At 43.9% G+C, this 16,866-nt stretch overlaps 1 protein-coding gene across 1 annotated transcript in view; it reads left to right on the plus strand.

Annotated features, from left to right (window-relative positions):
• Positions 1-16,866, plus strand: part of LOC103179715 (laminin, alpha 3) — a 150,117-nt gene that overhangs the window by 99,569 nt on the left and 33,682 nt on the right. Inside the window, 7 exon segments of the mRNA XM_042331692.1 lie at positions 108-252; positions 1,576-1,716; positions 2,608-2,769; positions 3,714-3,815; positions 5,438-5,521; positions 6,956-7,186; positions 16,634-16,747. Of these exon segments, the coding sequence (XP_042187626.1) occupies positions 108-252; positions 1,576-1,716; positions 2,608-2,769; positions 3,714-3,815; positions 5,438-5,521; positions 6,956-7,186; positions 16,634-16,747 (979 nt within the window).

Genomic DNA, 16,866 nt, shown 5'->3' on the forward strand with positions numbered 1-16,866 from the left:
AGGTCTGGTCGCTTTTGTGGGTGGCGGGGGTGGGAAAGGGGGAGAAATGTGTTCCTTCAGCCAGTGGTGAGGAGGATTTTACTCAAGATCTACTTTTTCTCGTTTAGGTGCAAGTCACAAGTTATAGGACGTCAGTGTGACCAATGCTCAGCTGGATACTACCGTTACCCTGACTGCCTTCTCTGTGACTGTAACCGAGATGGAACACGGGACAGTGTGTGTGACTCGGCCACTGGTCAGTGCCTTTGTAAGGTCAGTTGTAAGGCTGCTTCAACCGGATGTATTTCAATCTTGTGTTAAGTCGGTCGATGCAAAATACTCATCATTAAGAGTCCGTGATCTATTACATTGACGGGTCAGTATTACAAACTAGGTTTAGAGTTGTAAATGATAATAATAATAATGATCCTTGCATTTGGTATAGCGCCTTATCACTTCGTTGAGATATCTCAAAGCGCTTCACAGAAATATACTGTAAAGTGAATTGACTGTATATATTGTGGGCAAAGAACCATTTCAGGAAGTTTTGCTTTACTCCAGGGATAATCAACGACTGGAACAGGTTGCCAGGAAGGGTAGTTGAGGCCAGGTCATTTAAAAAAATAGGAAGATGAGATCAGGTGGAACAAAGGGCCTTCTTCATCCAAACCAATCTTGTCATCTTGCAATTATTCTGTAGAATAATTAGATTACTTTTATATTGGAACAGTTCTCACCCTGATGAATGGGAGCAATCATAAAAGACTTTTTAACTAGTAAGGAATATTACATTTTTCATCCTTGTGTGTAAGTTGTTCCATTAGGGAGTAGCAATGGAGACTTGATACTATTATACTGTCAGCCTGGCTCAGTTAGTAGCACTCTCGCCTCTGAATCAGAGGGTTGTGGGTTGAAGCCCCACATTGGGCCTTCAGGCTGGTGATGCTCGAATGCAGTGCTAGGGGTGTGCTGCGTTGTCAGACATCTGCCTGTTCACATGGGCGTTTCAAGGTTCCGTGGCACTATTCGAAAAGCGAAGGAGATTTCTCCCGGTGTCTCGGTCAACAATTCCCCCAAAATATAATTGGTCATTGGCCTCACAAGCGAGAGGACCTAGGTTTGGTTCCCGGGTGGGGCGAAACCTTAGGCAAGTTTCCTTACTCCACACATCTCTGTTTACCCAGCAGTAAGTAGGAACCCAGTTGTCAATTGCCGGATCACTCAATCCACAACTATTTGTGGGACCCTGCTGTGCGCAATTGGCTGCCGTGTTTCGCCTACAAAATACAGTCAATCCACTTTACAATATATTCTGTGAAGTGCTTTGAGACACTTCAACAACATGATAAGGCGCTGTATCAAATGCAAGGATTATTATTATATTATAATTATTGGACATTGTGTGCAGATTGGCTGCCGCATTTGCCTACAAATACAGTCACTACATTTCACTGCAAAATCGTGTGAAGTCCTTTGGGACATCCTCCTGACATGAAAGGCAGACACTATATTGAATAGGCTTATTACTATATATAATGCAAAATTAAAAGTAAACCTTTTTAGAAGCTCCAAATGTTTGTGTTTGAATGATTGCAGGAGAACGTTGAAGGGACGCGATGCAATATCTGTCGTTCTGGTTCTTTTCATCTGGATCCGGATAATCCCAAGGGCTGCACCAGCTGCTTCTGCTTTGGGGTAACCAACCAGTGTCATGGTTCAGACTCACCCAGGGCTAAGGTGAGTGGCACCAAACAGCACCATCTTAAACTCTACTGCTTAAACTTCAGATTCAGCGGAGTCCCATAGCATAGAGGTTAGCCCGCACACGAGGTGATCCGGGTTCGATTCCAGAGCGGGACGAAACCTTAGGCAAGTTTTCTTAATCCACACACCTCTGTTTCCCTAGTTGTAATTAGGAACCCGGTCACTTGTCGATTGGTGGATCACTTTCTGGGGGTAATGATCCCTCAAAAAAAAATAATAATTGGGTCACTCAATCCATGGCTGTGTGTGGGACACTGCTGCGTGTAATTGGCTGCCACATTTCACCCACCAAGTACCCAGTCAATCCATTTTACAATATATTCTGTGAAGCGCTTTGAGACGTCTCAACAACGTAATAAGGCACTACATCAAACAAGGATCATGACTGATTATTATTATTTAAGAATTTACTGGGTGAAATGTGGGTTCTTAAAAATGCCTTCAGTCACTACACCTCTGGAACCGCTTGCCTCAATCCCCCTGCCTCGTGCCCCCCCGCATCACCACCTTTATCTTTAAAACTCACTTCAAGACCTACCTCTTCGACCCCGCCTATGGTTACCTCTTCCCTTGCTTAACATCCAATCCCACCACTGGGCAGTACTCGGAAACAGTGCCCTGCATTGAGGGCGCTTTATAAATATGAGTTGTTGTTGGTTGTAATAAATATTCATTTCTGGACTCCAGGATCAAACACTCCAGCTAGGTCAGTTGTCGAAGTGGATTCACTCTAACCTATGCCCATTAATTACAGATATGTCACTAGTAATAAAACATGTCTAATCAGGTTCAAAAATGCAAGCATTTTATCCACTGTAGTTTGAAGAGCTGATGTCTGTCTTTTGATCATGTGTGTTCATCTAGCACATGAAAATGAATGACTGGATGCTGGTTACGGGGAAAAAGCAAGAAATCCCGGTCGTTTACAACCAGTGGAGCAATACCGTTGTGGCGGACACACAAGAGCTTTCTAACATTATTCATGATTTATACTGGCTAGCGCCAGAGTCTTACCTGGGAGACAAGGTGAGTGTCCAGCTATGAGAGATCAATAATGGGGTTGAAATAAGCAGCACACAGAGTGAGATTCATAAGGAGCAACTCAGAGCCACTAAACTGGGAATGTGGCAGTCTAAGATGACATGCCAATGCAGTGTTGGTGGTGTGCTGCATTGTCGGAGGTGTCGTTCTTCCAATGAGACTTTAAATCCAACTCATGGAAACCCATCAATCTTCCTCTGGGCTCAGATCGGGATCTGAGGAGCTGGCTATCATGTGCCTGTTTATCGTCATCCTTCGGATGAGACATTAAACTGAGGTCCCATCCCACCTGTCCAGATGGACATTAAAGAATGCATGACACTAATTGATACAAGAAGGGATTTTCTCCCAGTGTCCTGGCCAACAACTCCCCAAAATACATCTTAAAACTTGGTCACTCATTTCACGACTGTTTATGATTCAATGCTGCGTTCAAATAGAATGCTGCCTTAACTTACAAAGACACAGTTCGCCTACAACAGATCATGCAAAATGCTTTGAGTCATCCTCCTGACATGAAAGCCCTGTACCAAATGCAACGATCATTATTATTGTAGCATTTCCCAGAAACTACTTGGAGTGTCTATTAAATGAATCCTGTTCTGAACTGTCACTATCCGAACCCTAACTATTAACAAATTCTTCCATCTTGTTGCTAATCTTCAGACAAGAGCATAGAGTCTTTAACCCTGGCCTGCTTCCCTCCACAAATAACCTTCCTCTTATTAACTGTACCCCCCCCGAACACACACACAAACACCCACACACACACAACCCTCTCCCTACCTGGCCAACAGCATTAAGTACTTAGAGATGCTACCCTGCGTGAGGAGTGCTACATAAATGCAAATCGTTGTTTAGTAGCATTATATTCTGTGGAGTATTTGCTGATCTCAGTCTATTCCTATTGCTTACGTTATGTCATTCAGGTCTCATCATACGGTGGCTTCCTGACCTACCAGATAAAATCCTTTGGGTTACCAAGTGAAGGCATGACCCTGCTGGAAAGTAGACCTGATGTTCAGTTGAGAGTAAGTATAATACGATTTACATTCATACGGTGCCTTTCATAGGAACATAGGAACAGGAGTAGGCCATTCAGACCCTCAAGCCTGTTCCGCCATTCTATTAAATCATGGCTGATCTGTATCTTAACTCCATTCACCTGCCCTTGCTCCATATCCCTTGATACACTTACCTAACAAAAATCTACCGACCTCAGGCTTGAAACTTCCAACTGATCCAGCATCATGTCAGGAGAACGTTTTATTTAACAGTCAGGAGGTGAACCACGCAGTTGATGGAAGAACGGACAATCTGCAGAAGTGATGAAGCTTTTGAATGTGCACCAGGTGTGCACCTGCCCACACGGGGGTTCCCAATGACCAGCTGCAAATGGGGAGAAACTTGCTTTGTGCATATACCTGATCGACAAAAAACACTTTTACAAGATCACAAGACTGGTTAGGATGAAGAAGGCCCTTCAGCCCATGTGTTTCCTCGTCTTACATTCAATTTGTAGTACCTTCCATGTATCAGTCTTAAACTTTAGTTCCCTACAAATGTCCTAAAGATTTAAAAATTAGAAGCCAGACAATCTGAGATAATCCGATGTGCATGTCTTACTCAAAGCAGCTTTGAACATTGGATCAAAGTTCCTTGTGAACCGATTTGTTTGACATTCCTTAAACCCAGTTTTTAAAAGCTGAGATCTGTTGCAACGTGTCTCAGTAAGACTGATTGTATTTCAACCAGTCCATGTGCATTTTGGCCGTGAATTAAATCATGTAACTGCGGGTATCAGAAAAAAATTCTTTTTTTTGCTGGTTTTCTGGTGGCGTGTTTCGAATTCTTACTCCATTCACTGAGCTTCGCTTCATTTTTAACGTACACATTTTAACTTCTTCCCTTCGTGCCCTTAGCACCTCCTTACCTCTTTGACTTGCTCCTACCCTATTCACTCAACTAACATAGAAGATCTCCCCCAGACCCCACCACATAATCATCTGTGGCCTTCAGCTACTAATTTTCGGGACTTCCTGCTTCAGTCCCTCCGCCTTGCCCCCTCTTTATCTTTAAATCCCATTTGAAGGTCTACTTTTTTGTCTGTGCCGATGGGCACCTGCGCTTCTCCTACGTGAAAGGGCACTATATAAATGCAAGCTGTTTGTGTTATTGTTGAGATCCCAGCTTTACAGGAATTGAAAATGCTACATTTAAAAAGTGGGGAGTCACTCCACTAATTGCAACCTCTCGTTTGTCAGTTTGTGCCTGTAATTGCCCCGTTTTATGCCTGTAATTGCCTGGTTTGTGATTGTAATTGCATAATCCGTTCAAATCAAAGAGGAAGAATCATTTCCCAAAGTCCGGCAAATTCAGCAGTTTGTTTTCCAAGGGAGCAGCTTCCGATTTGATGAATACCCTTTTTTTGAACCCCTTTTATTTCTTTCGATAACTATTAATACGATCAGTAAGATCTGATTTTGAAGAAAACGCAAATCGGTTTTGCCTACAAAACACAAAGCCACTACACTTTATGCAGTGAATCCTGTGAATTTTGATTTGAGTGAATTTTGATTTTTGCTCTGTGTAAATTGCTGCAATACATAACCACAATGGATCTTGTTTCTCCCCCACCCCCCCACACCTCCAGGGAGAAAAAATGACTATTGAATACTTCAATTCACAAAACCCGATTCCAGATCGAGTGTATCATGAACGTGTTCAGCTGGTGGAGGTGAGAGTAACTTCTTGCACTTTACAACAACAACAACAAGATTGCATTTATCGAGCGCCTTTCACGTCGGGAGGACGTCCCAAGGCACTGGACAGTTGGGTCGGGACCCGAGCAGGGGGGAAATGGTCAGGGGGAGGGAAGGGAGGGAGCGAGGAGGGGGTAGAGAGTCGAGAGGGGAGCTGAAGACACGGTCGAAGAGAAAGGTCTTGAGACCGGCCTTGAAGGAGGAAAGGGAGGAAGCAAGGCGAAGGCACTGGGGATGGAATTCCAGAGCCTCGGGGCTGAGAGGCTGAAGGCCCGACCACCGATGGTAGGGCGGTTGGGGCGGGGGATGTGGAGCAGACCGGAGCCAGAGGAACGGAGGGTACGAGCAGGTAAGTAGGGGGATAGTAGGTCGGAGAGGTAGGAGGGAGCGAGGCCGTGAATGGCCTTGTAGGTGAGGATGAGGATCTTGAATTCGATCCTCTGGGGGATGTGGAGCCAGTGGAGGCGAGCGAGGGTGGGAGTGATGTGGTCGCGAAGCCTGGTGCGGGACAGTACACGAGCTGCAGAGTTCTGAATGACCTGCAGCTTGTGGAGGGAGGTGCCGCGAAGGCCGGCGAGGAGAGAGTTCCCATAGTCCAGCCTTGAGGTGATAAAGGCGTGGACCAGAGTTTCAGCAGCGTGAGGGGTGAGGTAGTGCCATAGTCTGGCGATGTTTCGGAGGTGGTGGAAGGCGGTGCCAGTTGTGGTGCGGATGTGGGGAAGAAAGGACAGCTCAGGGTCGAACAGAACACCGAGGTTCCTGACTGGCTTTGAGAGGTGGAGAGTGCAGCCTTGGATGCTGATGCTGTCAGCGCCTGAGGTGCGGAGGTGCTTTACAGCAGAGAGTCTGTTTTTCGCATTAACTGGTGCATAAGGTTGGTCAGCCTGGCTCAGTTACTACTCACCTCTGAGTCAGAAGGTTACGGGTTCATTTTAGACCTGCTGCTGTCTATCTTATATGTACGCTCCCCTCGATTTGAATTCACCAACAAGTGGAGACAGCATATTAGAGTCCATAATATTAAATCCTTTTATAATCTTAAACACATCTATTGGTAGGAAACGCAATGGGGGAGGGAGACGAAATTTCAGAGGAAAAACTTTCGTACCTCCCAGTAACGTCAGAGGTTTGCATAAAGTTGTGCCCAGAAACAATTGGTTGTTGTAATTGCTATTCTGTAACACCACAGTAAACCTGGCTCAAAAGACAAAGTACTGCAGATGCTAGAAATCTGGTATAAACACAGGAGTCGCTGGGAACACGCAGCAGGTCAGGCAGCATCCATGGAGAGAGGAGAATGAGTTAACGTTTCAGGTCAAAGACCTTCCTGGCAGAAAAGTCAGAGCACTACATAAAATTGTGTCTTGAAACAAACGATTATTCTAATTGCTATTCTGTAATACCAACAGAGCAATTTCAGGCATGCTGTGGTCAATACCCCAGTGAACAGAGAAGACTTGATGCTGTTACTGAGCAATCTGGAAGAGTTACGAATCAGAGCTCTTTATTTCTCACAAACTCAACGCCTCTCCCTGGGCCGAGTAGAGCTGGAAGAGACCTCGGCTACTGGCCGGGGAAGTCCTGCCACCAACGTGGAGGTGTGCTCATGCCCATCCAACTACCTGGGAGATTCTTGTCAGGTAGGACACTTTTAGCTCCCTTCGCTCAGCGGGCGCATTCCTGCTCCATATTCCCGCCCCCACTCATCCCACCATCGGTCATCAGACCTTCAGCTTTTCTGCCCCAGCCCCTGGAACTCAAACCTGGAGCTCCTTCAACCCCTCTCTTGCCTCCTTCAAGGCCCATCTCAACACCTTTCTCTTTTACCGTTATTCGGCCACCCTCCCAACCCCACAACCCCAAACCCCACTTGATTTGAAGCCCGAGTTCAGGCGCAAACCCCTAACTGTTCATCACCTTGGGATGTCCACCCGATGTGAAAGGCAGTATATAAATGTAATTTTGTTGTTGCTATTGTTTATGTCTGCCTCCCTCCATGGAGGGTTCCTCCAATTTGCTCCCTCCCTTCCTTCATTGAAGGCCCATATTAAGACTCATTCTTTGACCACATTTTCGGTCATCTTTTTCCTCAGTTACCATGTCTCCCCACCCCCCCCCCCAACCCACCCCCCCCCACCCTTAGCTCGGTTGCCCAGACAAGTGCTTTGAGACGTCCTCCCAACATGAAATGCGTTATATCAATGTAACTTGTGTTATTATTCTGTATGAAGAAACACATTAGATTGTCTTTTTTTCCAAATGTTGGAAGTTTATGTTGGTTGGTGTATTGGGTGGTTAGTCATGTCAGCCTGACGCAGCTGGTAGTACCCTTACCCTGAATCAGAAATTTGTGGGCTCAAGCCCGACATAGGGACTTGGAACTCATATAATAATAATCCTTCCACCTTATCATGTATTTGAGACTTCTCAAAGCTCTTCAACAGATATACTGTAAAGTGAATTGACTGTATATTTTTTGGCTGAAATGCAGCAGCCAATTGCACACAGCAGTATCCCACAAACAGTCGTAGATTGAGTGACCAAATTATTTTTTATTATTTTGAAGGAATTATTAATCCCGAAAAGCGATCCGTCAATCAACTAACAACTGGGTTCCTACTTACTGCTAGGTAAACAGAGGTGTGAGGAGCAAGGAAACTTGCCCGACATTTCGCCCTGCTGGGAATTGAACCCAGATCCTCTTGCTTGCGAAGCAAGTGCTCTTACCACTAAGCTACTGGACTCCACAGATAGTCTAAGATGGCACTCCAGTGCAGTGCTAGGGGGTACTGCGTTGTTGGAGGTGCCATCCTTCAGATGAGATGTTAAACTGAGGCCCCGTCTGCCTGTTCAGGTGGACGTTAAAGATGGCGTGGCACTACTCGAAAAGAGAAAGAAGTTTCTCCCAAGGCCCTGGCCAGCAATCTCTCAATAAACTTGGCCATTCACTCTGTGTCCTTTTGTGGTATGTTCCCGTGTGCAAAAGTGGCTGCTGTGTTCGCCCACAAAATACACAGTGACTGCACTTTACAGTATATGCTGTGAAGAGCTTTGAGATGTTCTCCCGACGTGAAAGGTGCTGTATCAAATATAAGGATTACTGTACACAGGACACTTTGCTTCTCCTGTTAAACTTGCCTTTTGAGTGGCTCAGGATTTCTCATGGTGGTGTTCGTGCCACAAAGTCTCAAGTTTGTGGATTGAATTTTTTTCTCATTAGTTATTTTTATTTGGTGTCGGACCTGTGCAACAGCCTTATATTTAATTAAAAAAAACTGCTATTTTTGTCTTGTGAAAGCGCTCTGCTGACTTTAATTTACCAGGTCAGCTGGTTACAAACAGGAAGAGAACTTTAGTACAGCTTGTAAATTGCTGGTTGGATTGTTATGTGATTTAGTATTTTGGTGCAAAAGCAACGACCCTCTTTATATAACTGGCTTGCAACACATAATAAGCAAACTGTGCTACAGTGCCTTCAGTTGGAACATTAATCCCGCTGAATGAATAGGAACCGCTTCTGTGTCTAGCCTTGTGAAGGATTGACTTATTACTGGGAAAGTCTTGCCAGACTTTGAGAAATTCCATTCTGTCGATTGCATTACATTTCCAAATACACACACTCATTAGAGGCGAATTCTCAAGAATGTCTGGCATGCTGGCCAGAGATTTCCTGTTAGCACACACAGAAGGTACTTTGGTTGTCAAAGCAAGTGGTGAGCTTGCCACCTACAGTAGGTGCTGATTTGGAATGTCTTTGTTTTTACGCAGCTTTGTATTCGAATTGACTCTCCCCCTCACCCCTCACCCCTTCCCAGCTCAGTGGCCTAGCCAGCTCTGTCAAGTGCTTTGAGACATTCTCCCAACATGAAAATCTACTGTATACATCTAAATTGTGATTTATTGTGTGTGTCATTTCTCAGTCATGGTGGAAGCAGAAAGTGTTGATTCTTTCAAGAACAAATTCGAGAGATTTCTGGAAATAATATCTCGGGATACTGTATATAGTTTGGGACATGTGACGTCTCGAAGACGTGATAAGGCGCTGTATCAAATGTCAGGATGGTGGAAGGCGAATTGGATGGATCTCGGTCTTCTTTTGCGGAGCAAATTGTTATGTTCTTATGCATCCAGAAATGTCCTGCTTGCAAAAGCAGTTGTTGACTGTCAGCATCAACAGATGGAAAACAGCCTACGTTGAGGGTAAAGTGTCATGGAAATGACATAATTGCATCAGTTGTCCACATGATGTGGATTATATACATGTAGACACTTTTCCATTTCCACTCTTGATTTTAGGTCCACTGATGTTCTGTCCGCTTCCCTTGTCAGACATCCAGGCTGAGCCAAAATTTCCTCCCAACTCAATAAGTCCAAAGACTAACCCTTCCTCCTTGTCTTACCCCCCAACATCTCCTCTCCTCCAGCTCTGACATTCCTCAACCTCCCTGTCCTCTCCCTAACACTCTGAATCGATGTCCAACTTTGGCAATGCCTGGTTTCCTATCACACTCATATCCGCTCTCTCACCAAGACTGCCTTCCTTCATCCAGCTGAGACGTTTCCAACACACTCCTCACTGGTCTCCCTAGCTTCTATCTCCATCATTGATTTTATAATATCAACACTAATATAAGTCATATGATTTATGATCCAGACTTTTGCAAAAGAGAAAGGAGTTTCTCCTGATACCTTGGCCAACAAACCCCCAGATACAAATTGGTCATTCAATTCATGACTGCTTGTGAGACATTGTGTGCAAATTGGTTGCCATGTTCTCCTACAAATAAATACATCACTAAACTTTATAGTGTGTCCTGTGAAGGGCTTTGAACCCTCCAGACGTGAAAGGTGCTACATCAAATGCAAGGATTATTATGATTATTTTATTATAAACTTAAATATGCTAATATTTCTGAACATTTTCAGTAGGAAATTTCTAATGCTAACATTCCCCATAACAATATCAGGAACTTGGAAAGGAAAACTATTTTTTGCAAATTGGGTGTCCACCCACAAATTCACATTCATCACACTTCATAGTAAAATTCTGCGAAGCGCTTTCCGACATCTCGAAGACGTGATATATCAAATGGATAGATCATTATTATTTAGTCCTGTAGCTTAGTGGTTAGACCACTCGCCTTGCAAACGAGACACCTGGGTTCAATTCCAGGCAGGACAAAACCGTGGGCAAGTTTTCTTATCCACAAGCCTAATAATAATCCCTCCAAAAAACAAAAACAATAATAAATTGGTCATTTTCAGTCCATGACTGCTTGTGGGACACTGCTGTGTGCAATTGGCTGCCACGTTTCGCCCCAAAATATACGGTCAATTCACTTCACAGTCTATTCTGTGAAGCGCTTTGAGACATCGAGAAGACGTAAAAAGCACTATATCAAATACAAGGATTATTATTATTATGATCTGTGAGCTAGTCATCCATTTTGCAATACAGCAGGTTCTAGGTGCAACTGTATGAATGTTGTTGATCTAATTCTGCAATGATACATTCAGTAGCATCATCAGCCATCAACAACGATTCACTCATTGCAATTTTCACCCCATTATTTCTTAGCAAATCTTCCTCGTCCTGTTGATCGTTTCCATTCTATCAGTGTTCATCATAAAATCCATTATGGAGATTTTCTGTTTTACTTTGTTTTGAAACGTAAGGCATAATTTAATATCTAACGTATTATATTCTTGTGTGTTCATAAATCATGCCTCTAACCCTCCGCCTCGCCTACTCTATCTGTCTTTAAAACAACAACTTGCGTTTACATAGCGTCTTAGAGAACTGCTGAAATCTAATGGAGTCCTGTGGCTCAGTGGTTAGAGCACTCGCCTTGCAAGCGAGAGGACCTGAGTTTGATTCCTGGGTAGGGCAAAGCCTTAGGCAAGTTTCCTTACGCCACACGCCTCTGTTTACCCAGCAGTAAGTAACAACCTGGTTGTTTGTCGATTGACAGATCGCTTTTCCATGGGTAATAATCCCTTCAAACTATAAATAAATAGAATAATTTGGTCACTCAATCCACGACTGTTTGTGAGACACCTGGTCTGCGAAATTGACTGCCGTGATTCGCCCACAAAATACATAGTCACTCCACTTTACAGTATATTCTGTGAAGCGCTTTGAGACGTCTCAAAGACATGATAAGGCGCTATATCAGATGCAAGGATTATTGTTATTATTATATTATCTCTAACCTACCTCTTTGACCATGTCTATGCTCAATGTTCATTTTCCCATTCACCCTTGCTGGTGTCCACCTTCTCTCCAACCCCCCCCCACCACCACCGCTACCGTGCTGTTATCCTATGCAAAGGCTACTGTTTGATGCAAGTTGTTGTTGTTGTAAGCAAACCATAGAGATAGCATTGGACCACTGTACTGCTCCTGTACAGTCTTGTTCCTGCAGTGACACTACCTCCTGCCAGTAGTATTAACGCATGTTGAAATATAATCCAGGTGAGTAGACCATGACTTCATCATTGCAGCAGTCAACACAGGCGAAGCATTTGAAAACAATCTAAAAGCTGTGAGTGTTCACTTTGTGCCCAGGGTATATCCACCTTCATACCAGTGCTGTCAGAGCCCCAACATTAATACCAATGACATTTGTGCTGCCAACATTTTCCAACTCTATTACTATTATTGTGAAATTCTGCGCAGTCAATTTCCTTGACCCTATGAACGTACAACCTAAACCGAATGCTTCTCTATTTCAAGCCGGAGCCCGCTGAGCGTTGGTATGGAAAAGCTTCTAAACACTGTATGTGACAGGTTGGCCCAGTGCCAGACAGGAGGGATGGGTGGATTTGTAAGTGTGTAGACGGTGTGCTCATCGTTCAGGATCCTTATGCTTCATTGATAATAATGCAGCATCAGCCATAGCTTTGTAAACTCACTCCTGACCACAGCTTGGCCAACTTTCCTGTGCCCCCGGCGTCCACAAAGCCGCGAATTCAATCAATCTCAGAACGTTATTTCTTTATTTTCTCCCCCCCCAGCTCATTTCTCGTCTTCTCTGTTTGTTCTCCCCTGCCCTGGTTCAGCTGAACGAGCACTGGTCAGACTTCATTGATCTCACCCAAGTGGTGATTAATAACTTGTGAACCTTAACAGTGAGTGTTGGCTGTCTATTCAACTGGGGTGCATCTGAGTCAGTTCCAGGCCTATAAAATACATGTCCTCCCTACAAGAATGGTGCTATATAAAGTGCAAGATTGTTATTATTATTATTATGGAGTCCTGTAACATAGTGTGGAGTCCTGTAGTGTATTGGTTAGCGAGCTCACCTCACAAGCGAGAAAACCGGGGTTCGATTCCCGGGCAGGGCGAAACCTTAGGCAAGTTTCCTTACTCCACACGGTTGTTTACCTAGCAGTAAGATGGAACCCGGTTGTTAGCCGATTGGTGGATTGCTTTCCGGGATAACAGTCCCTCCAAAACAAAAAAAGTAGATTTGTTCACTTACTCAGTGTTTGTGGGACACTGCGTTGCCTGAGTTTCACCCACAAAATATACAGTCAATCCACTTTCGAGTATATTTTGTGAAACGCTTTGAGACGTCTCAAAGTCGTGATAAGGCACAATATCAGATGCAAGTATTGTTATTATTGATAGTATAATAACCAATATCGACAGACACATGCACCTTGCAGTGGTGGTCCGGACAAGGAATGGGGCGCCTCACCCGATTTCTTTCCCCCGAGACAAGGACAATTTTTTTTATCAGCCGGGTGTCCTTGCCTATCCACACCAGACTGAGAGTTCCATGCAAACTACCTACACACGGAAATTCCTGTGTTTGGAATGGAATGCTCACCATCTCCCCGGAAGGACACTTCCTGCTTATCCAATACCGGATTTTATTCGGTGCAGACTGGCAAGAGCCAAGGCTTAGGGAAGTAATACTGCGTATTGTCATTAAGAACACTGTACAACAAGCTTCCAGCTGTTTGTGACTTAAGAACTTCCAGTACAAGTGCCTGTGGAATTTGTTACACAAAGCTCATCAGAATCATTTACCAGTGAGCTTAAGAGTGTGTTGCAAAAACAAAAACTTTATAATCATGACATAATCATGCATCATCATGTGACTGTCTGCTCATGGGGAGAAGTAGGTGTGTGTAAACAGGAAATAGAATGCCTCAAACTACAGTGGGGGTTAATGCTAATCTTATAATAATAATAATAATAATAATCCTTGCATTTGATATAGCGCTTTTCACGTCTTCTAGACGTCCCAAAGTGCTTCACAGAATATACTGTAAAGTGAATTGACCATATATTTGTGGGCGAACATGGCAGCCAATTGCGCACAGTAATGTCCCACAAATAGTCGTGGATTGAAAATGACCAATTTATTATTGTTTTTGGTTTTGGAGGGATTATTATTAGGAGTGTGGAGTAAGGAAACTTGCCCAAGGTTTCGCCCTCTGCCTGGAATTGAACTCAGGTCTCTCACTTGCAAAGCGAGTGCTCTAACCACTGAGCTACAGGACTCCATAATCTTGGGTTGACATCGTACATTTCACGTATAATAATCCTTATATTTTATATAACTAATATCGACAGACACATGCACCTTGCAGTGGTGGTCAGGACAAGGAATGGGGTCCTGCAGCTCGGTAGTTAGAGCCCACGCTTTGCAAGCGAGAGACCTGGGTTCGATTCCTGGCAGGGCAAAACCTTGGGCAAGTTTCCTTACTCCTGATAATATTCCCTCAAGAAAATAAAATAAAATTATAATTTGGTCACTCAATCCACAATTGTTCGTGGGACACCGCTGTGCGGAATTGGCTGCCGCGTTTCACCTACAAATATACAGTGAACTTACTTTACAGTATGTTCTGTGAAACGCTTTGAGACGTCTAGAAGAAGACGTCTATTTGTAGTTTCAAACGACCAATTTTATTTGGGGGATAGTTGGCCAGGACATCACAGGTTTTGTGTAAAGATACTGGACAGATGAAAAACATCTCAAAGATGAAAGACATGTCAAAAGGGATTGACTGCATGACTGGAGTATTAGACACTGCTTGGGGGGTTTTCTTATTACATTGGAAGGAAAGGTGGGAGATAGCAGGGAAGGCAGAAGGGGCGGGGGGTGGTGGGTGTTGGAGGGAGAAGGGAAACTTGGGGAAAGTGAGGGGCAATGCTGGAGGAGAGAACACCATCACCAGCAAAATTACATTTATATAGCGCTGCGTGGGAGAACATGTTCTTGTAAATCTGTAAACCAAATGGTGGACCCGTGTCCTGTGCAGCTGAGCTCTGCAAACCAGTTACGTTAATATTTAAAATGACTAAAGTCTGTCCGGCAGCATCTGAGTCCAGACACGAAATAAGGTGTGTGGGCGCCACACCCTTCCAACCAGTACCAACAGATCCATATGCGTTGTCTGATTTGTTAGACTTGTATTCATGGTTACAGCTGAGTCAGAGGCAATGCAGGAAGGTGGAGCAACAGACACTGTAGGTGTGATTCACACTGACTGAGAGAGTTGGCTATAAAGGTGCCATTCAGTGTTGAGTGCCCCAGTTTAACAGAGGAAGCTAAAAGATGCCCACAGAGATGTCGTGGGTGAAGAGACTTGGTTCTTTATTTATCCTTTTATCACTTGCTGGAGTAATTTTCGCTGGGCCGAGACCAAATCATGATAAGGAGAATACTACAAATGACAGAATTAACTGCAGAAAGGTAACGAATGTGGCTTTCACTATGATATCTTGCGGCAAGTAAGCTTGTGTACAGGAGGAGAGGGATGGAGATTTTTTTTAGAGTTAACCTTTTAGAATGTGTGCGTAAACATTCAGCTTGCAAGTGTGCGATAAAGTATTTTTTGTTCATGTTTTTATTATATTGTGAGAATACTGTTCTAAAGTTAAATAGTTTATCGTTGGATTGTTCTGCGGTTGGAATTGCGGATATAGATATATTGTAATAATAATAATAAACCATACGTTTACCTAAATAATCCTTTCACGTCTTAAAATGCTTTGCATGATACACTGTAAAGTGTAGTGACTGTGTAGTTTGTAGGTGAAACGCAGCACATAGCAATGTCCTGCAAACAGCGGTGAAGTGGCCGATCTTTTTATTATCTGGGGGATTGTTGATAGGGATACTGGGAAGGAACTCCCTTCTCTATTCGGAGTCAATATCCACCCTTTGGATGAGATATTAAACCGAGACCCCATCTGCCTTCCTATTAGGTGGATGTTAAAGATCTCGAGCTGCTTTTCGCCCACAAAACATGCAGTCAGTCCACTTTACAGTGTATCCCGTAGGGCACTTTGAGACGTCTTGGCGACGTGATGAGGCACTGTATCAAATGCAAGGATATATAGGCACTTATTGCATGTAGTTCAAGGGTTGGCTGTTAATTCATTCATACCCTCTTTATACTCCTGAGAACAATGCAACATAACTGCCAGGAGTTTTAGAGAGATTGGAACTGATTAACCTAATTGTATACGCTTAAACCCGGGCAAGCTGGAATACTGAGGGGAGAGTTCCGGTCTGGTGAGCCAGACTTTCCAGCTATGTGTATAATAACAATGCCGGTATCAGCAGTGTAATTTAAATTCCATGAGCAGAAGAGAACGAATAACCTATTTGCTGTTTGTGGGATATGAAAGTCAGGGCTTGAAGGGGAGTGGGCATAGGACGAGGCAGTGGGATTGAATGGACAGGTTGCTTTGAGAGCCGGTGCAGATTTGATGAGCTCAGTGGTTTCCTTCTGTGCTGTAAATGTCTACGATTGTATGATACAATTATACCACAGCTATGAAAATCACCGTCCTGCCAAATCAACTTAGTCTGAGTGATATTGAATTGGTTTGCTAATGGACGTTTCAATCCTCTTTAAACGCGCTTAAGGTCACCTCCCCTACTCCCATGCTCAGCACCCGACCCTGTTAAGTGCTCCAAGACCTACCTTGCATGAAGGGCACTATGGGGTTGCTAATTGAAACCCAGTTCGGAGTGAAGAATGTAGTATGAATCAGACATCAGTGTTGCCTTTCTCTTGAGTACATGTTGACTTACTGTTTCTGTTACCTTCTCCTGTAGCACTGTAGACCTGGATACTACAGAGAAAGACTGGGCTTTTACCTAGGCCGGTGTGTACCCTGCCGCTGTAATAGACATTCAGACAAGTGCTTGGATCGATCTGGCATCTGTGTTGTAAGTAACCAGCGATATATTCTGATTTTAGTTTTACGAGCGGCTTTTATTTGATAGCTGACAAGAGCCCCGTACGAAGAAGAAGCTCATGATTTTTATGTGTTGTGCGGAAACATTGA

This window comes from Callorhinchus milii, unplaced genomic scaffold (genome assembly GCF_018977255.1).
Source record: "Callorhinchus milii isolate IMCB2004 unplaced genomic scaffold, IMCB_Cmil_1.0 Scaffold2, whole genome shotgun sequence".
Taxonomy (NCBI): domain Eukaryota; kingdom Metazoa; phylum Chordata; class Chondrichthyes; order Chimaeriformes; family Callorhinchidae; genus Callorhinchus; species Callorhinchus milii.